The sequence below is a fragment of the Dacryopinax primogenitus genome, assembly GCF_000292625.1.
Source record: "Dacryopinax primogenitus strain DJM-731 SS1 chromosome Unknown DACRYscaffold_17, whole genome shotgun sequence".
In the NCBI taxonomy this organism is placed as follows: Eukaryota; Fungi; Basidiomycota; class Dacrymycetes; order Dacrymycetales; family Dacrymycetaceae; genus Dacryopinax; species Dacryopinax primogenitus.
In genome coordinates, this window is record NW_024467214.1 from 567,773 (window position 1) to 585,619 (window position 17,847).

The window sequence follows — 17,847 nt, forward strand, 5'->3', positions numbered from 1 at the left end:
ATATGACCTTCATCCTTGGTCATATGACCTGATCACCTGACTAGGCTGAGTAAGCAAGATGTTCTAGCAGGTTCCACCACAGAGGTATAAATATAAGGCCTACTCTGCCTGGGACTGTCTCTTCAGACTTGGTCTCTTAGGATCATCCACCGGTACCTATACTGTAGATAGGTCTTAGTCATCAGGTCTACTCCACTTCCTTGTTGCCTGCTTAGACTCTTGGCACTCTTAGGTGAGCAGACTTAGTCAGCCTGTGTTGCCCTAACAACCCCCCAGGACCCCCCAGTGACCCCCTTGGACCCCCCCAACAATCCAGCTAGCCCTGGTGACTTGGATATTGACTAGTACTGCTGGTTAGAGCCACTTTCAACCACAGTAGACCCCCCAGCACTTCCTCTATTGTTTGGGATTAGTGTGTGGCAACCTTGCTAGACCTAGTGCCCTCACACCTGAATCCATCAACCCTGAAGCAAAATCACTTGACTACTTCAAAGCACCATCCTAAACAATGGTAAACTGTACAGCCCCACAGCTACCTTTTTTATTCCTTATACTTCCTTTTTCTGACATGTATATATACCAGCTCTAGGAGCCTTATGCCCCTTATAGCTGATCTCTCAGGAATTCCACTGTCAGATAGTGACAAACCTAGATTGAACTCTCACCAAACCTCTTCAACTCTCTGATTGGTGTTCAAACCTAGACTTTGACCCCCTTGGACTGTTTGTGACTCCACTGCACCTCTCTTGTGACTAAAGGCATTTTGGGCTGATTTGATACATTGGCCCTACTGTCAAGCACAATTCAAGCTTTTGTGCTCTCCTTGCTGCTTCTCGCTTTTATCAGGCTCCTGATTTGAGGATACTTTTGATATCTGGCAGTGTCTTACCACCTTCCTTAATTGGACCCTAGGGTGTTGCTTAGGGTATGCACATGGCCGACTTTAAGGAAATAGGGCCCGGCAGTCCATTTTAGGGACTCTGCCTCCGCAAAAGTGTCGGAGGAAATTACTCTCCTAACCAGTGATCTCTCTCACGTCTGCTCAACGCCCACTCTCTGTACACATTTCTCAAATCGCATATTCGGCAACGTCTGTGTCTGCTCTTTCCCTTTACCGCTTCCGTCACTTGTCACCATCTGCGCTCGTCGTCCACATACGACGTCCCAACATAGGAGCACTTGGCGTCGTCGTGGCAGGACCTTTCCACGTCCCAGCCGCACTTCGCCTCTTCCTCCAGGTCGATGCTTCGGGTGATCTAGCACTCGATTAAGCCTTGACTATTGAAGGAAGGCGGGGAGGCAGAATGAGAGCAGATGATCAATAGGGAGGTGTGTGCCGCTGTGGGGCGATACTTGGTCCTTGTTCGGCTTGGTGTTGTCGATTACAAGGAAGGACAGAGGACTGAGCGCACTTGTGAGTAAAGTGATTCATGGGAGGCAATACGATGCTAGATCGAACCAGGTGCAAAATTATCGATCACGTTCATGCGGCAAACCGGTTTCGGTGCGTTACCTCTATTCAGTAACACTTGACCACGGCTTTGAACTGACGCTATTTGTAAGTACTGGCAATGCATACCAGTTGCTTCATTCGTCGCGACACTGCTGACCAGCCCATCGCCGAAACCCAGCACGTTGGCGCCAGCTTACTGTAATGAATACTTGCAAACCTGTGCGCATATGGAGCCCTAGAGCAAGACCATCGTTGAGCGACCCAAACGACACAGCGATATTGGGTTCACATTCCCCCTCGAGTTGGGTTGGCCGATGAGGCGATCAGGCCTCGCGCGCTGGCGACAACAAGTTTGAGCTCGAAAATCGCAAAGAAAAAATAACGAAATGACAAGGGCAGTTCGTTGCAAGCACTTTAGTTGGCTTGGGAATGCCTGTTGAAGCTGTGAGCAAGCCAAATCATCCCTCATATTGTATGCATGTCAAATACATATATACAGCTTACGTGCATTTGTATTTGGGACAGAGTCACGCCTAGCACAATGTCAGATATTTCAACCCCAGCAAACAGCAGTGGGGATCACATTCCAAATATCACGCAAAGACTGTAGACAACGTGAATCCAGCAGTAGGCAAACTTTCTAGAAGAACCCACGTAACACTCAAGCCATCAAGGAGCAAGTTTGTGTGGTAAACAGCACAGTCTCCACGTCTTGGCGCATGTCCACTCTTCCACTTTACCGCTGATTTCTCTCCCCAACCTCCACCAGCGCCGATCATTCACACGCTCGAACACGACGTCGCGATATTCGATCTCATAGCTGTCATGGCAGAGTGTTTTCACGCTCTGCAGCCGCATGTCCCCTTCTGCTCCGCTCGCCGATGGTTAATCCCGAATATCTCATCTGGCGGTCGATGTTATCAAGTTGTTGGTAGATAGAGGAAGACTGGATGGCACATGGAGATGCTTGCGATCCTCAAACCGAGTAGAGTGCTGCCTTGGCTGAAACGGTTGTTCTCGAGGAGAGGACCGAGAAGGGACTGAGCATGCCCGTGAGTGAGGTGTTTCAACGCATGGAGCACTTTGTCATTTATAATATTGACCTACCGGCAGTGCCACCAATAGCCTCGACACACGCCAAATGCGGGTACCCCCTGGTACCTCGAGATGACCGACCTCAACCAGAAGCAGTACCGGCAGTTCTCTCCTCCCTATGTCGCCCAGGTTGAACACAGAGGGTTTATTGCTTGTGCGTAGGAGAGAACCCATGTCGTGGGATAGGAATGCTCGTAATCCACGTTGCCGACGCCCTCCCTCCTCCCTCCTTCGGTGACAAGGAAGTCGAAGTCGAAGCTCGCGAAAAGCAAAGGGGCCGTGCAGCGCACGCACCGCTGGTATACGCCACAATGCGACAAGCAGCTTACGGCGGTGGTCGCCTCCCCTGGCCCAAGTCTGTGCTTGCAACTCCAAGTATGCACACAGAGTCGAGATGTTTCGAGACTGCATTCGATCAACGTTTCACACGAGATTGTACACTGGGGAAACTGTGAGGAGCATCGATCACCGAGACCTCCGATGGCGCATATATGGGAGCCCTGCCATTGTAATCTGAATGATACTCACACATCGGATCTAAAGCTGCAATACCAAGCTGAAAAATCGAAAAACGGCGCGATCCTCTCAAGTTCCCCCATCCACGTGCTATTTGGATAGCCTCAGGATCGCCTCACCAAAACCGGTACAGTACTTAGGATACCATCGAATGTATTGAGGCAACTGGCACGCATTGCTTTCTCGGGTAAACTGCATTCATCCAGGGTTGTCACGGAGCCTCTCCGACCGATAACTCGACTGAATGGGCCGAAACTCTTCCTATTTGAGGGTCTCTGCATTGAGCCAGACTGGGATTCTGTCCTTTCTGGATTGCCTAACGTCTGCATATGCACAGGCTTCATAGGATACGACAAAACAGCGGTCAGCGTCCATTGATTTAGTCACGGTTCTTACCAGGCGTAATTCAAAGCGACCCGATGGATGATCGCCTCGAAGTTACTCCATCAAGCACATATAAGAACGCCAATCTGACGCTGCAATCAATCCCCACCCATCCAAGCGCAGGTGCCGGTTCACCGATTGTCCCTTTCCACGCCATCCCTCTCTGCTCACTACCTGCTGGCCAGGAACTCACGATTTCTTACGACTCACTACCTTACACAACTGTACAAATCTTGAATTTTCAACGTTCGCGTTCCACCCCAATATGCAAATCACCCCCTTCGCTACCCTCGCCGCCCTCGCCGCTAGCATTGCTGCCAACTCGCTCAGCAACAACCCAAGCGGTGACCCTGTCAATGCCATAACATTCGAGCATCGTAGCGTGCCTGCCGAGACTGGATGCGTGGTCGACCTTGGGAAGGGCCCGTCAAGAACAGCACTGAACCCGTCTTCCGCAGCCGACAAGAGGCGCATGTTCAGGCAGGGTGCGAGGTTCGGCGAGGAGGCAATGCAAGATTCCTTCCCCAGAGGAGTACATTTCGGCGAGCTGGATGAGGCGGAGAAGATAGCACCCGAGCTGGGCGAAATCGGGGAGCTGAAATCGGAAGAATACCGTGGTCATCACGGCCATCGTCACCGTCATCACAAGGGCACCCTCCCGCGTGTTGAACGCCAGCTCAAGTACAAGCACTACCTTTTAGAACCTACTCCGACTGAAGAAGTACCGGCGGCATCCCCAGCACCGAAAGCCTTACCGCCTTCTAAATTTGACGACGATGCTCAAAGTGGTCTTGTGGTGAACGCTGTGTTTGCCGATTCTGTCGCCGCTCCCCCTGCGCCAGCATCCGACAGTGCGGCTGGCAGTAGTTCTGCTGCTCCAGCGGCCGTTCCTTCTCCAACTTCTCCGCCCGCACCCACACCTTCCGCTTTCGCTCTCACCTCCCGAAGCTTTGAGGACTCAGATCACGTTGATCTGGAGGACCGTCTCGCTAGACCCAATACTAGGTCCACGCCAACGCCAACGCCAACGAAAGGTCAAAACAACACCGACGGCTAAGCCAATGACAAGGTCTCAGTCCAAGTCATCCGGGACGGCTAAGCAAACGATGACAGACGTGCTGGTACAATAACGCTGACGAACCCGAAACGCGCTGATTCGGAGGCCCAGCGCACAGCAGGATAGACCTCGGCGTATCCCGGCTGTGGTATAGATACAGTATCGGCGCGTGGGAGGTCTGCGCCCGTAGTGGTTAGGTTGCCCCTCTGTGAATGATGAGTTTGATGGATATGCAGCTGTCTCAGGTATCTTGAACAACCGATTTACATCTGACGGACAGCCATTTCCCTAAAATTGATATTGCACTGAAGTAACCCTTGCTAAGTGACTAAGTATGTGTTGTAGTTGTGAGATTCCTAAAAGAGGGAATAGGAATGCCGTCCGTCAATTGACTGCATCTGATTAAACATCAGCTCAGGTCATGGAGGCCGGAAACACGGGGTCCAGCATCGGAAACTGCCCAGCTCTTTCGCATACGCTGCACTGCGCTTTTAACATAGAGACGCTAATGAATCGGAGGGTATCAAAAAAAGTCTCCTGTCCATGGTTCTTGCTCATTGAAAGAACCGTGGATCCTCTGAATCCGGTTTCAGGAGACGTTCTAGTTCTGTAACCCAATCGACGCACACGACTCCATGGATCGCACATAAGGGTGTGCGTCTCTATGTTCGAAACTACATACGTCCTCGCACAGCAATCGAGTACATTGACGTCCTACGGTATACCGGCTTACCTCTGTCATTCCCGTCTTCGCTGCTAGCTCCACTCACTAGCAGCCCAAGTGATATTTGAAGAGGAGAGCAGGAGGTCAATGCCATGACAGTTGCGTTACCTGCATCTGTCACGTTTCTGACAGGAAGATAATCTTCTGGCGCTGACGTCATTCCGCCCCCGCCCGAAATTGCCCCGCTAACCCTGAGCCCATCCACCGACGCCCTTGCGCCTCCTCTTCTTCTTCCTCCTCCTCCTCCTCCTCCTCCTCTTCATTGACCATCTGTCCCCATTATCCTATCCCATATACCGCCAATAACTACTATCAAATAGGAAGGAAGGAAAGCATGTCTAACTTACTACACGACGTCCTCCGCCCTCAAGAACCAGCCTTGCGGTTAGCATCCCCACCGCGCGTGACCGGGACTCAGGAGATGGCCACGCCAGAGCTTGCGAACGGCAGGAAAGTGCCCGAGGAGGAGGAGGAGAGTGATGAAGAGCTCGTTGGTGTTGTGCGTACCCCCCTTGCAGGCAAGGTTACGGGGCGAACCTTACCCCACACACTTTCAGGTATCGGGCTCCGCTACCCCTGCACGTGCAAGCCGCCCAGGCAGCCCGACAAGACTCGGCGCCTCCACTCGGCGGGCACCCGGCCCCCTCCTTCTCTCCACAAGCAAAACCGACCCTTTCCGCCGGCTGAACACAGAGCTGCTTATCAGGCTGCTTATGTATCTCCAGCCGAGGGAGCTCGCGAGATGCTGCCAAGTGTGTAGGAAATGGTGTAATTCCCAGGCGGCAAATTTTGGTGAGTGGTTGGCTGCGGGACGGGTTCGGTGCGCTGATGGGGAGGCAGTGTGGTTCCGGCATAGGAGGAACGCGGCGCTGCATGAGGACCTGCCACTTGTTACAGGCACGACTCCGACGTGGACTAAACGGGAGTCGAAGCAGAATTGGAGGCGGGAGTACGCTGCCTTGCTCGCAAAGCAGAGGGAGGACGTGCCTCTCATTGCGCCATTCTCGAGGGCGTCTTCACGTCCCTCTTCGAGAGCCGGGGGCAGTCCGACACCGAGCGGGTACCAGACGCCCCGGGAGGTGAAAGAGGAAATATGGGCGAGGGAAGCGGAAGGGAGGGATAAGCCGAGCAAAGTGGAGATGCGGGAGGCTTATAAGGAGCTTGGAGGAAGGAAGGCGCGGGTGAAAGGGAGTGGGGGTTGGGAGAAGGGAGCGGGGAGGGATAGAACTGCTTATGGGCATGGGGAGGAGTTCTGAGGACTTTTACGGACGGAATGTGTTGTATGAATTATTGTTGGAATAGAAATAAACTAGATTATTATGGTGTTTACTTACCGATGAAAAAGTTCATCCCTGGGTATAAAAGGTGGAGTTCCCGTTTCCGTGGCACAGTCACCGAATCACGATCAGTCCAGGCCTCAGCTGTATAAATGAGTCAAATTAAGGGTTGTTTTCGTTGATTTCCTGGCCTAAGATGAAAGAACCTTGTGTGATTGCATAGGTGAGAGAAGTGAATAGGGCGAGTCGTAGTATGAGGGAGTGGTGTTTATTGAACTTTAAAATGTATCCGTTTGATGCCGTGAATGAGAAGAAGAAACAAGGGACCAACTCAGTGGACATTCAACCACTTTCCACTAGGGAATGCCTTCTTCTCCTTCTCCTCCTCCTCCTCCTCCTCCTCCTCGACGACGACTACCTACTATCCCTTCTTTATCTTATTTACCTACTCTACCTACTTTACCGTCCATATCCTCAACTTTACAACATTCTTACTCTCCCTCTTACCCTCAACATCGACCATCAACCGACAGGATGATGCAAATCGATACTCCCATCGCTCTCCTACCCCATATCCCACATCACGCACTGTCTATGCCAGTCCCAATGCCGCTCCATCTCCCAATCCCCAAAACACAACCAGACCTAGCAAACTTCCAATTCCCCAAACAACATCAACCCCGCTCATCAGACCAACACCCCGACCCTCCGTCCCAAACGATCTCCCTCCCCTCCCTACCCCCTCTCACCCCGAGTCGGTCAAACATCCTCTCTTCCCCACTCTCCACCCCTACTCCTACATCGAGCAAACCTATCGGTCTGGGGATCTTCTCACCCCCGGAGGCCCAAGCGCAGGAGCGGAAAAGGAAGCGCCTGGAAGCGTTTGACCGCAATATTACATCAGTTGACGACCCTGGTATTGGCAGATTGGGGATGAAGACTCTCCCCCAGGGGGAGGGAAGGGTACTCGTACCACTCTATCCTAAGCCTGTGTCCGACTCGGACGAGCTTCGAGCACGCATGCGCCTCCAGACGGGATGGACTTCGGATGCCCAGGTACACAGACTCGCTGAGATACCTGTGCTGCCGAAGAGGGAGGCGCTGGACAGAGGAGGGAGAGAGAGACGCAGGCTATTGGAACGTTTTCTCGAGAGCGAGGATGATGAGCCTGAGCAGGAGGGTGTGAGCGGGACTATGAGTGCGGACCGGGGAGGGAGAGGGAAGACCGTCTTGCTTCCTTTTCCCAGTGCCCCGGGACAGAGGCCCTGGATCCCTGGGTCCGGAGATGCCATGCTCGCCCTTCTTGCTGCAACACGTTCTCGCCGGCGGCTGAAGCTCTCGTCCCGCGCTAGGGAGTCGTCTCTGAACCTCTCGAGCGCCTCTGACCGAGACCTCGACGCAGAAGAAAAGACAGAGGTCGTCAACTGCGTTTGCGAGAGTGGGACGGACGACGGCACTAGCATGGTACAGTGTGATGCTTGCGAGTGCTGGAGCCATATGGCTTGCGTTGGGGTCGACCCCCTAGACCTGCCTGAACAATGGTTCTGCACGGATTGTGCTCGGGTAAGGAAGGGCAAGGCCCGTGCCCGCCCGGGGGGAAGAACAACACGCGCGGGTACACGAGCCGCCGCTGGGACAGCAGAGAAACGGCAAGAAGCAAAGGGGAAACCCAAGCTCCGCGACCGGGCAAAGCGCACCAAGAGCGGCTTGCACTCGCCTCCTCCTACCGAACTCACCCGCACGAAAATCCTGTTCGAAGAGCCTGTCACTCCCACTCGACCCCAGCGAGAGCCTACTTTCGCCCCTGCTGACGACTCGGGCATCCACGGACGAGCAGCGATGCGCATGGCCGGGGCAGAGATCCTCGTCCCTCGCACGCCTACGCCGAGTATGAGGACACCCTGGCTCTCTGAGCAGCAGTTTGTCCTCCCCAGCCCAGAGCGGGAGCGAGTCGCTCCTGAACCAGGGGGGTATGCGGTACTCACCCCTCTCTCAAGCAGGAAAACACGGGTATACTCGAATACCTACGGCTCGCCCTACCCTCCGCAGCCGATTTCGCCCCTCCGCTACGGTCCGAAGCAGTATCGCCCTGACCCGGTGGGACACTGGCACACCCCTAGAATGTCGGACGACTCTGATCGAGGGAGCCCGGATACACGGCGGTTCCCTCCAGGCAACCCCAATCTCGATTCCGGCTCAGGATCGGGATCGGGGCCGACCAACGTCTACGGGCAGACGTACTCCCATTCTCTTTCTCATTCCCACTCTCGCTCGTACTCCAATCCAGCTGCATACGACTTCTCCTCCACCCCCTCCCGCGGGCTCAAATTCGGCGCTCCCTTCTCCGGACCCCTCATGACCCCTCTCAACTTTGGCCCATTCCCCCCCGCTCCAGGCAAACGGCGCAGCTGGGAAGCACCGACTGGGTTCGTACCGCCCAAACCTAATTTTGGCCTGCTTACCCCTGTGGTGGGGGACGACTCCCCTCCGCGGGACGGGCAGAAAACCCACAGCTATGGATTGGTGCCCACGGGTCCGGAGGGGCAGAGGCCTGGTCTGTCCGCAACTCTGGGCTCGGGACAAGTCAAACCCCAACCCAGCGCAGCGCACGCAGGGCCGCTAGGTGCCCCCTTCTCCCTCATCCCGGAGCGGGGGAGAGTACTCAAGGAGGAGAGCGACGAGGAGGGGGATGTGGGACGTGAGTCTGCCTTGGGATTCCTGCAGTGGCATGGCTGATCGAGAGCTAGATATGATAGAGCAGATGTAGACTTGCTCTGAAAGTGCCTGGACAATGGGCAGACCTTGTTCTTCCTGGTCGATTCAGCGGCGCCTTCCCCTTCCGGCCGAACTGATTTTCTCTGCTCGGGCAAGGACGTGGGTCCTTGGAGAATTTCGGTCCTTTCTTGTTCATTCACGTATCTTCCTTATTTTCATATTCTCTTTCTCATACTTTACGTTTCCCGCTTCCCAATTGGCTGTTGTGTTTCTGTATATTTTTTTCCTCCGCAGTCGCAGGCCACGAGCTCGCGCTCGCATTGTGCATAGTATGATGTTTGTCCCATGACGAGCAAGGATGGAAACGAAGATGGAAAAGACGCTGTTGCGTTGTTTCTCCACGCAACGGCGGTATGAATAGAGTGGAGAGGAGTCGGGATAGTGACGAAAATACGTTGTGGAGCTTGCTTCATGCAAGGCCCGATGCTGTAGAGAATGTAGCGTGTCAATGTAATGCAGGTGAACATCCCGTTGGATGTGTTCAAATTACAAACGGTGCATTTGCAACGCCAGTCGCAAGAATGCTATCCGCTAGATGTTCTGGCATCTAATCTAATCTCTCCGATCATATCATGCATGAAGGGGGCCATATGCCTGCATTTTCCAGGCTTCACATCAAGATCAATAACCAGTGGCTCCGAAGAATTTTATTTTATTTTTGTTCAACTACCGATTATAATGCAAGGGTATACCCTAACGCGGGTTTGCGTGTTACAAAAGACGTACGTCGTACAGCTAAACAAAAACTAGCAGTGTAACTGAATGTGAGTTCGGCAAGTCTCGTTAGAATACGGACGTGAAACATACCAACCAGCTCTGCTGCTAGTCAGCCCTAGGAGCAGGCGGCGAATGTGATACGCGTATAAATAGACCCGCCATGATTTGGCGCCACAACGCGCTAGCTGGCATCCGGCACCATATGTATAAGAGTTGACGACGATCAGGCATTGAACTCGTCACAGAAGCCGTCCGATACAGTCCAGGATAAGTCCTTGAAGTATACAGGACCGAGGAGCGGCTCCTTGTCGTATGTCGCTATCACCCAATGCGATTCTCTTGTACCACCGATAAGGGTCATGAGTGGTTTGTCCATTCCGTCGTAGATCTCGATAGAGTAGTCCATCAGCCAGTATAAGACAGCTGCGATGCGTCCACAGTCTGCCCCACCTGCTAAGCAAACTACTGTGGCTTGCTCTGCATGTGGTCGAAGGAAGTAGCCCAGCGCCTCGCAGATAGCGCTGACATGCGCAGTGGTCGCAATGATATGGTGACGTGGTTGGAATCGAGACTTTGGCATTCGGGCTAGCATGTCCTTGAATGCGGTCGAGGGGACGGCTTGACGACACACCATCACAAACTTGATCCATTGATCCTTCGACGGCATGAGCTCGCAAGGGTTTCGAAGAATATCGAACAGACCCTCAAGGATCTCCGCACACATGTAGATGTTGTACATCTCAGACATGCATCCGACCAACGGAAGGATCGAAAGTCCCTCTCTGGACTCGGCGAGCCGGCGTACCACATGTTTCGTACCCATACACACGTGTACGGCGGACCAAATCCAGGAGAACGCGTGAGAAGAGCGGATCTCGTGCTTGAGTCGCTGGGCCGCTCCGAAACCCAGTGTCAGTCTGCCCCCGATAGCATAACCAGCATCAAGGGTGAGGCGCTCGATACCGACTTGCGCTGATCGCTCAAGGATGCCGTAGCCAAATTGAAGGAGCGAGTAAACGATAGATGTTAGGTCGATCTGGCCTTGAGGCTGGAAACCACCGCCGCCGAGTGTAGTCGCGGCCGTGATCACGTTGGCGCACAGTACTTCCGTGCTCGCCATGTTCGTGCCTGTGGAGACAGCTCTAGAAACAAATCAGCGCGAGTAACATCTAACCTGAACATCAGCACACCTGAGTGAGAGTGCCCAAGGCGGATATCGGAGAGGGATAAAGTCGGCACAGGATGACCATAACCCCCGCGCTGGAGGTGACTTAAATGTCCATTGCTTTCCCCATATTCATCACTCATCACCTCTAGACAGGGGTAGGACGACGTTATCGTTAGACCAGGGTGCATGCTGCCATACAACATGCGCAGAAGGGTGCCTTGATCCGACGAGTCACGGAAGAGATGAGGTGACAAAGCACGTCGAGCCCCTATTCGAAAGCGTGAACCAATGTCAGTATCGTTAACCCAATAACGACCCACCAGAATTCCGACACGGGAGCGCATGGTCGGTAAGGGATTGCAGTGCTTCATATCGTGCAGTGTACTGGTTGGACTTTCCTACCTGACACCAAACAGGGTTTGAAAATATGGCAAGTGGAGCGTATGACGAAAAGGATATCCGTCACGACGAATAGGGTATATCATGCACGGTATCGCGAGAAACAAGAATTAGAACAGAACAGAACAGAACAGCCTCGGATAGCTCAGTGAGATAGAGGCGTGGCGAATCCCTCCTTGTTGGACTCGCTATCGCTGTCGACCTTGAGTTCTTCCGGGACAGGGATAATGGCGTGGACATTAGGGACTGGAACAGGGCTGTCCGCCGCGAGTTCCGGGAAAAGGCATAATAAGATCGCGTCCAGGAGACGTATGACCAGGTGGATGTTGCAATTCGCGTCGCTCAGGGGCTGGAGGATTTCATGCGCGATATGGGCGCGTGCTTCCGTTGTTGCACCTAAGAGGAGGGACGATAAGGCCATTGGGAGGGAGTTACTCAGACGCGACTCGAGTTGCTGACGTGTACGCAGTTGATCGTCGGCAGGAGGCTCGATCGTTGGTGGTGCGGGTTGTCCATTGGGGTATAGGAGAGTGTTCGCACGCCTCATCATGGTGATTATATTCGGCGTGGTTAGAACATAGGAATAAAGGACGTGTGAAAGGATACTGTTGTCGCAGAGTGAGTGCTTGACTACTACAATGAAGCCGTGCATGCGTACCGATCAAGTAAAGGCTGCAGGAGCGCAACTATGATCGACAGATAAGACAACAAGAGCCCCGACACGAGCCGAGCAGATAAGTTCAGTATTGCAGCAACTACCAGCAACAGGCTCGACGCGTAGTATCTCGGCTTAGAGGCGCCCTTGTTTGCAGGTAGAGTAGAGAGAAAGCGAGATATGGCTTGCAGGAAGCTGACGACGGAGTGCAACACTGAGGTCAAGGAGTGTAAAGTGTTAATGAACAGGACGAGCATTTGACGCATGGAGGTAACTGGAGGTTTCGCAACGGGCTGGTCCTGGTACCGGTTAGAGGATGCGACGTTCAGATGAACGCGACTCACAGGCACCTTCGGCCCCGTACCCTTGCCCACAGCTGACAATAGCAACCCAAAGAGGAACCAAGGCTGGGCAAGCCGAGGCAGCACTCCACCGAGCACCGGGCCAGCAAGCACCTCTCTCACAATCGTGCGCTCTGATTCTGCTTCCCAGTCTTCTTCCAACAGACACGTCTTGAGAACGTGGTCGATCGCCTGCCTGATATACTCGGTGTTGACCGATGTCGAGTTGGGAGAGAGGGCGACATGTGGTTGCAGAGCGGTAAAGCAGTCGCTGATCGAACTGGAGGAGGAAAGCGAATGCCGTAGTCGCGCAGCTCGGTAATCGGCGTAGTGTTGTTCAACCAGCGCGGGTAGGGTGGTATAGACGAGTAAAGGAAGGTCAGCCGCAAGCACACGGCCTTCGATCTCCTTCAATAGGTGAACTATGACAGCAGAAACTTGAGGGACAAACGTCCTGTCTCTTGTGAGACGCGCATACCACGGTGTGACATGCGAACGGAGAATGACGGCAATGAGCTCGTACGTGGCGACGTCGAGCTCGGGCGTGCCGTGCAAGAAAACTGCGGGTGGGAGTGTCGCCTGAAGAAGACTGGGAAAGAGAAGTCGGCGGTAGAGAGGCAGAGTCGACGCAGGCACTGGAGCGTATACCGCCGGGGAACTGTGCAGAGAGACTGGTCGTTGAGCAGACATCGTCCGTCTATGAAATGTTGCTACTATGTACTTCAGAATTGAGCACTAAACAATGCACTTGTTTGTATGTTTACTTACTTTCAGGTAATTATCGTCTATCTAGACATCGTCAACGTCTTTATTGAAGGTGTTCGTTCTTGTTGAAATGGAGTGCACCCTTTCCACGTTTCTTGGGTGTATATCCACCAATAATTTCAATCTTGCTTATTTTCTTTTTGAATTTACCCATAGAGCAGATGAATTGCCACAATATCACGGCATTCGTATCTCATCTGCCAAAAGTCGTACAGAGTCTCGCTGTTGGCTTATTGACCCATGCATAATAAAATGATATTCCATCTACTCTTACGACTGCAACGTATGCACAACAATTGTTACTACGACGAAATCCTTCATTGATACTGTAAACAGCTCGCTTGTTTCATTCAAAGGTGTGAACCGATTAATCAAGTTCCTCCAGGCTCCTCGGCCAAAACGCGTCGAACTCATCGTCGACGGAGCGTGTCGCCAGACCAGCCTCCCAGTGGTCGAAGTCTCGAGCAGCGACATGAGCCGAGGGTGCAGCGGCAGCGGCAGCTGCTGGGGAAGGAGTAGCGTTCGCAGGGCCAGCACCACTTCCAGCCGCAGCGTCAACCGCTGGCCCTGGCGCACCCGCGGGACTCGGGGAGGGACCGGCCTTCGCTGCTGCTGCGGCAGCGGCGGTGGCGTCAGCTGCTGCTGTTGGGGAAGGAGTAGCGTTCGCAGCCGCAGCACCACTTCCAGCCGCAGCGTCAACCGCTGGCCCCGGTGCACCCGCGGGACTCGGGGAGGGACCGGCCTTCGCGGCGGCGGCGGCGTCAGCTGCTGGTGCCGAGGGCGCAGTGGCAGCAGCAGCAGCTGATGGGGAAGGAGTAGCGTTCGCAGCCGCAGCGTCAACCGCTGGCGCCGGTGCACCCGCAGGACTCGGGGAAGGAGTGGTCTTTCCTGCTGCTGCGGCGGCGGCGTCAACCGATGGTTCCGCCGCAGCCGGAGAAGTAGAAGTCGGGGAAGGAGCGGCTTTTGGAGCAGCGGCACCACTGCCGGCTGCAGCATCAGCCGCAGGTGCCGGAGCAGCCGCACCGTTCACAATATTGTTCACCACAACTTCGATACCAGCGTTGCCTTGAGTGTTGGATGTGGGCGCCGATTTGGGTGCAGGAGACGCTGATGCTACGTCCTGCGTAGGGGTGGGTTCCAGCATCCAGTGCTTGAACCTCAGCCGACGGCGTGCATCTCCTTGATGGTATCTGAAACGCCGGAACTGCCCATGGTGACGGCGGTGGTGGTGGTCGTAGTCGTGGTGGTGGCCGTGGTGCCTGTGATGATGGCCGTGGTACCGATGAACACGGTATCTTTCCAAGTCCTCGATTTCGTGCAGACGATCGGACGCCAACATCTCGGCCCTCTCCAGGTCACCGGAATGTGCGCGTACACCTTTGTTGATCTTATTCTGCATCACTTGCTCGCCGACTCTCTCACCCTCCAAAAACAAGAGCCTATTGCTGGCTGTGGAGGATTGACCGGTCGTCTCGCACCCACAGGGTACACCTGCTTCGGCGGGAAGCCCGTTGGGAGCATTGGTGACGGGGATGGCCGCGATGCTGGCTGCAAGGGCAGCGAGAACGACGACGGAAGTGATCTGCATAGCGATGTTCAGGTAGAATTCGAATGTTGGAAATTAATCGAGCGTTGTTTATGAAGGTATATAGTAGTGGTCGTAAAGTCGTGGATTCCTGACCAGCAGGTAGTCGTGAAGAGAGAAGACGTGGAGTGGGATTTGAAGTGTCTAGGTGAACCTGCACCTTTGCCTGTTGAGTGCGAAACCACGATTACACACTGGCGGTCCTTATATAGACTCCATGAAGTCGCGCAGAGGTAATAGTCATCCATCGGAGTATCCATCTGCTCCTGTAGTGAATTACCGTAACCGAATGAATGAAGGCTTAGTCGTATCCTGGGGAGTCCTCGGCCACAGGTAAGAAAACTGAAAACCGTCGAATCAGCCTTTTCAGTATCGGCAAACCGTTGATCGGCTGGCTGTCCTTAAGCTATTAATTATGGGCAATAGTCTTCCCAATCCAGTACTGTCTTCGCCGGAGAGTCCCCTTGACACTCCCTCGGGTCAATAGATTCTTTACGAGGAAAGCAGTGTCTCAAGCAGTAGGCAGTACAGTCGGACGTGCCCCATTGTAGACGGTGCCAGTACTAACTCGCGGTCCCGGGCACAAATTAGCCACGGGATCGGTCCGTGGTCCAGGGGCTAGGGAGCGGGTTTTCCGTGTCAAAGTCTGTTCCAGCCGCATCCCAGCATTTGGACCCTGAGTGTACCGGCTATTCCAGAGGTTACCATGTCATGACGTGATGATTTTGTCATTGATTGTTTGTGCTTCTCAGGGTACACAGGTCAGGTAGCAGCTTCTTGACATTGCTCACTGCACATTGCTCACTGCTTCACTGAACACTGTCTGCTCCTGTCTGGTCTCCTCACAGCAATGTCTGCATCTGGGGTCTCTGGCAGCCAAGGCAACCATTCAAGGGCACAAATGACTTGGATGGGATGGCTCCAAGCAAAGCATACAGACAGCACTTTGTCTCATGGTGCTCATATAGCCATGTATAAGGCCTTGACCAAACCCAGCAACCTGCAAGGCTTATGCGCTCGATCTGTTTGGCCAGCTGGGGCACTGCAAGGCATTGCAGCATTGCAGCACATGTTCAAGGAGAGAGAGATCAGCAATGTAGACCTGTCAGCAATTCAGACACAGCCAGTGAGCAATGCGACAATGCTCGCTATCTCCCATGAGTATTGACATATCTATAGATCACATCACACCTGCCCACAACATGCAAATGGAGAGGGCTGACACATGAAGCGATTGATGAGGAATGCCATTCAGTGGACAGCTGAGATTCTGGGCCTTGCTCATGCCTTCCTCTGTTGGTGCCATGGGAAGGTAGACGGTACACTGATGGATGGCCGAAATGCCAGCACTGCAGCAGTTCAGGTACTCAATTGGGATGGTATGTACACAATGCAGCAATGAGCAATGTCCATTGTTCTAATCACACCCTGGCATAGGAGTCTCTGTGCAAAGCTTTTCTTGTCAATCAAATGGCAACAATTTGCTGGAACCACTCATGCAGAACAGGTACATGCCTTGCTCTCCCATGTTCCTGAAGCTTGCCATAGCTCTACCTATCATGCAAGTTCTTCACCACTGTCACTTGTGGGCTTTCATATCTCATGAGGCATGGGCCCATGTCATGTGCAATATCCATGGTGTATGTCATAACAATGCTACATTGTCCTAGTGCTGACAATGTTGGCTAGCTTCCATATCATCGCTATCTTCACATTCAAATTACAGAAGCTTACGATGCATGGGTGGCAATGACAATGCACATTGCTGCATTGGTGAAGAAAGCTTTTCGGCACAATACTCCAAATTGGTGTCTCTTGAACTCTTGTTCAGCCTGCAAATATTGGGTGAGCAGCACTGTTGCATTGCTGCAATGCTCCTTCCTCACAATATTCAGGCTTAGCTTCAAGACAAACCCATACTTCCCCACCACAAGTTGGTCAGCATGGATGGAAACAACTCTAGCAAGCATTTTGCTCAAGCCAGTGCACAAGATCAATGTCAATTTGCGAGCAACTATGTCATTCTGGAGGACATTGTTGACACATTTGCAGATGAGGTCCTGCACTGAGGGCAGCAAGTGGTACAAACAATCCCAGACTTTCAGTGCGACACTGACCTCCTGCAGATGCCAAGCAGTGCCTCTGTTGGCAGAGTACCTTCAACTAGCAGTGCTTCACTGCTCACTGCTGACCTCCTTCCATGTACGGAGAAATGGAAGATGACAAGAGCAAACAACAGTTTGTTGCATTGGATGGATGGCATGTACAAGACCAGCAACTTCCTCTGTTCCTGCCAACATGGTATGATTCTTCTCTCTGCTGACATGATCTTGAGCAGTGAACAGTGGGTCAATGTTCTCTGTGCATTGTCTCATTGCTCATTGCTTCAATGTAGATCCAAATACCCTCTTGCATGCTTAGATTACTTGATGAGTGTATATGGAGAAGGACTTGCTGTGGGTTACAATATTGGATGCAATCACAGCGGCACTGTGGCTCGGAGTCAACTCAGTGCAAAGGCAAAATCACTGAATCTACAATTCTATGTGGGCACCTTTCATGGTTACGCCCTGTCAGGGCACCAGCTCATTGCTTGGTCAAGAGACATGACTAAGCCTTTATGACATGGAAGTAGCTGGTATACCATGGCATGTGCTGGAACCTGCTGGAAGGATTGGATGGTCAGGTGACCTGCTGTGCATGGCTGTGCATGACCTCATATGACCTCATCCTTGGTCATATGACCTGATCACCTGACTAGGCTGAGTAAGCAAGATGTTCTAGCAGGTTCCACCACAGAGGTATAAATATAAGGCCTACTCTGCCCGGGACTGTCTCTTCAGACTTGGTCTCTTAGGATCATCCACAGGTACCTATACTGTAGATAGGTCTTAGTCATCAGGTCTACTCCACTTCCTTGTTGCCTGCTTAGACTC

The 17,847-nt window shown here is 53.1% G+C and overlaps 8 protein-coding genes across 8 annotated transcripts; 5 read left to right on the plus strand and 3 right to left on the minus strand.

Annotated features, from left to right (window-relative positions):
• The first annotated feature begins 1,104 nt into the window (after positions 1-1,104).
• DACRYDRAFT_24139 (uncharacterized protein) lies at positions 1,105-2,008 on the plus strand. Its single transcript, XM_040773565.1, has 3 exons — positions 1,105-1,414; positions 1,463-1,504; positions 1,564-2,008. The coding sequence occupies exons 1-3, from the start codon at positions 1,315-1,317 to the stop codon at positions 1,653-1,655; spliced, it is 234 nt and encodes a 77-aa protein (XP_040625961.1). The 5' UTR covers positions 1,105-1,314; the 3' UTR covers positions 1,656-2,008.
• A 1,705-nt stretch (positions 2,009-3,713) lies between these two features.
• Positions 3,714-4,505, plus strand: DACRYDRAFT_110385 (uncharacterized protein; the record flags this gene model as incomplete). The annotated part of the gene is made up of 1 exon (XM_040769047.1): positions 3,714-4,505. One exon carries the CDS (start codon positions 3,714-3,716, stop codon positions 4,503-4,505), a length of 792 nt encoding a protein of 263 aa, XP_040625962.1.
• A 1,145-nt stretch (positions 4,506-5,650) lies between these two features.
• Positions 5,651-6,485, plus strand: DACRYDRAFT_56469 (uncharacterized protein; the record flags this gene model as incomplete). Its single annotated transcript, XM_040775374.1, has 3 exons — positions 5,651-5,728; positions 5,787-6,021; positions 6,070-6,485. 3 exons carry the CDS (start codon positions 5,651-5,653, stop codon positions 6,483-6,485), a joined length of 729 nt encoding a protein of 242 aa, XP_040625963.1.
• Positions 6,486-7,112: 627 nt separating this feature from the next.
• On the plus strand, positions 7,113-9,242 carry DACRYDRAFT_17721 (uncharacterized protein; the record flags this gene model as incomplete). The annotated part of the gene is made up of 1 exon (XM_040771299.1): positions 7,113-9,242. The coding sequence occupies one exon, from the start codon at positions 7,113-7,115 to the stop codon at positions 9,240-9,242; it is 2,130 nt and encodes a 709-aa protein (XP_040625964.1).
• An 835-nt stretch (positions 9,243-10,077) lies between these two features.
• Positions 10,078-11,118, minus strand: DACRYDRAFT_118347 (uncharacterized protein; the record flags this gene model as incomplete). The annotated part of the gene is made up of 1 exon (XM_040770565.1): positions 10,078-11,118. The coding sequence occupies one exon, from the start codon at positions 11,116-11,118 to the stop codon at positions 10,222-10,224; it is 897 nt and encodes a 298-aa protein (XP_040625965.1). The 3' UTR covers positions 10,078-10,221.
• A 1,080-nt stretch (positions 11,119-12,198) lies between these two features.
• Positions 12,199-13,251, minus strand: DACRYDRAFT_56497 (uncharacterized protein; the record flags this gene model as incomplete). The annotated part of the gene is made up of 1 exon (XM_040775377.1): positions 12,199-13,251. One exon carries the CDS (start codon positions 13,249-13,251, stop codon positions 12,199-12,201), a length of 1,053 nt encoding a protein of 350 aa, XP_040625966.1.
• Positions 13,252-14,294: 1,043 nt separating this feature from the next.
• DACRYDRAFT_24141 (uncharacterized protein) lies at positions 14,295-14,914 on the minus strand (the record flags this gene model as incomplete). The annotated part of the gene is made up of 1 exon (XM_040773566.1): positions 14,295-14,914. A coding segment is annotated over one exon (620 nt), but the record flags the coding sequence as incomplete, so codon positions are not given.
• A 2,396-nt stretch (positions 14,915-17,310) lies between these two features.
• DACRYDRAFT_42924 (uncharacterized protein) lies at positions 17,311-17,508 on the plus strand (the record flags this gene model as incomplete). Its single annotated transcript, XM_040774526.1, has 1 exon — positions 17,311-17,508. A coding segment is annotated over one exon (198 nt), but the record flags the coding sequence as incomplete, so codon positions are not given.
• Between the last annotated feature and the right edge of the window lie 339 nt (positions 17,509-17,847).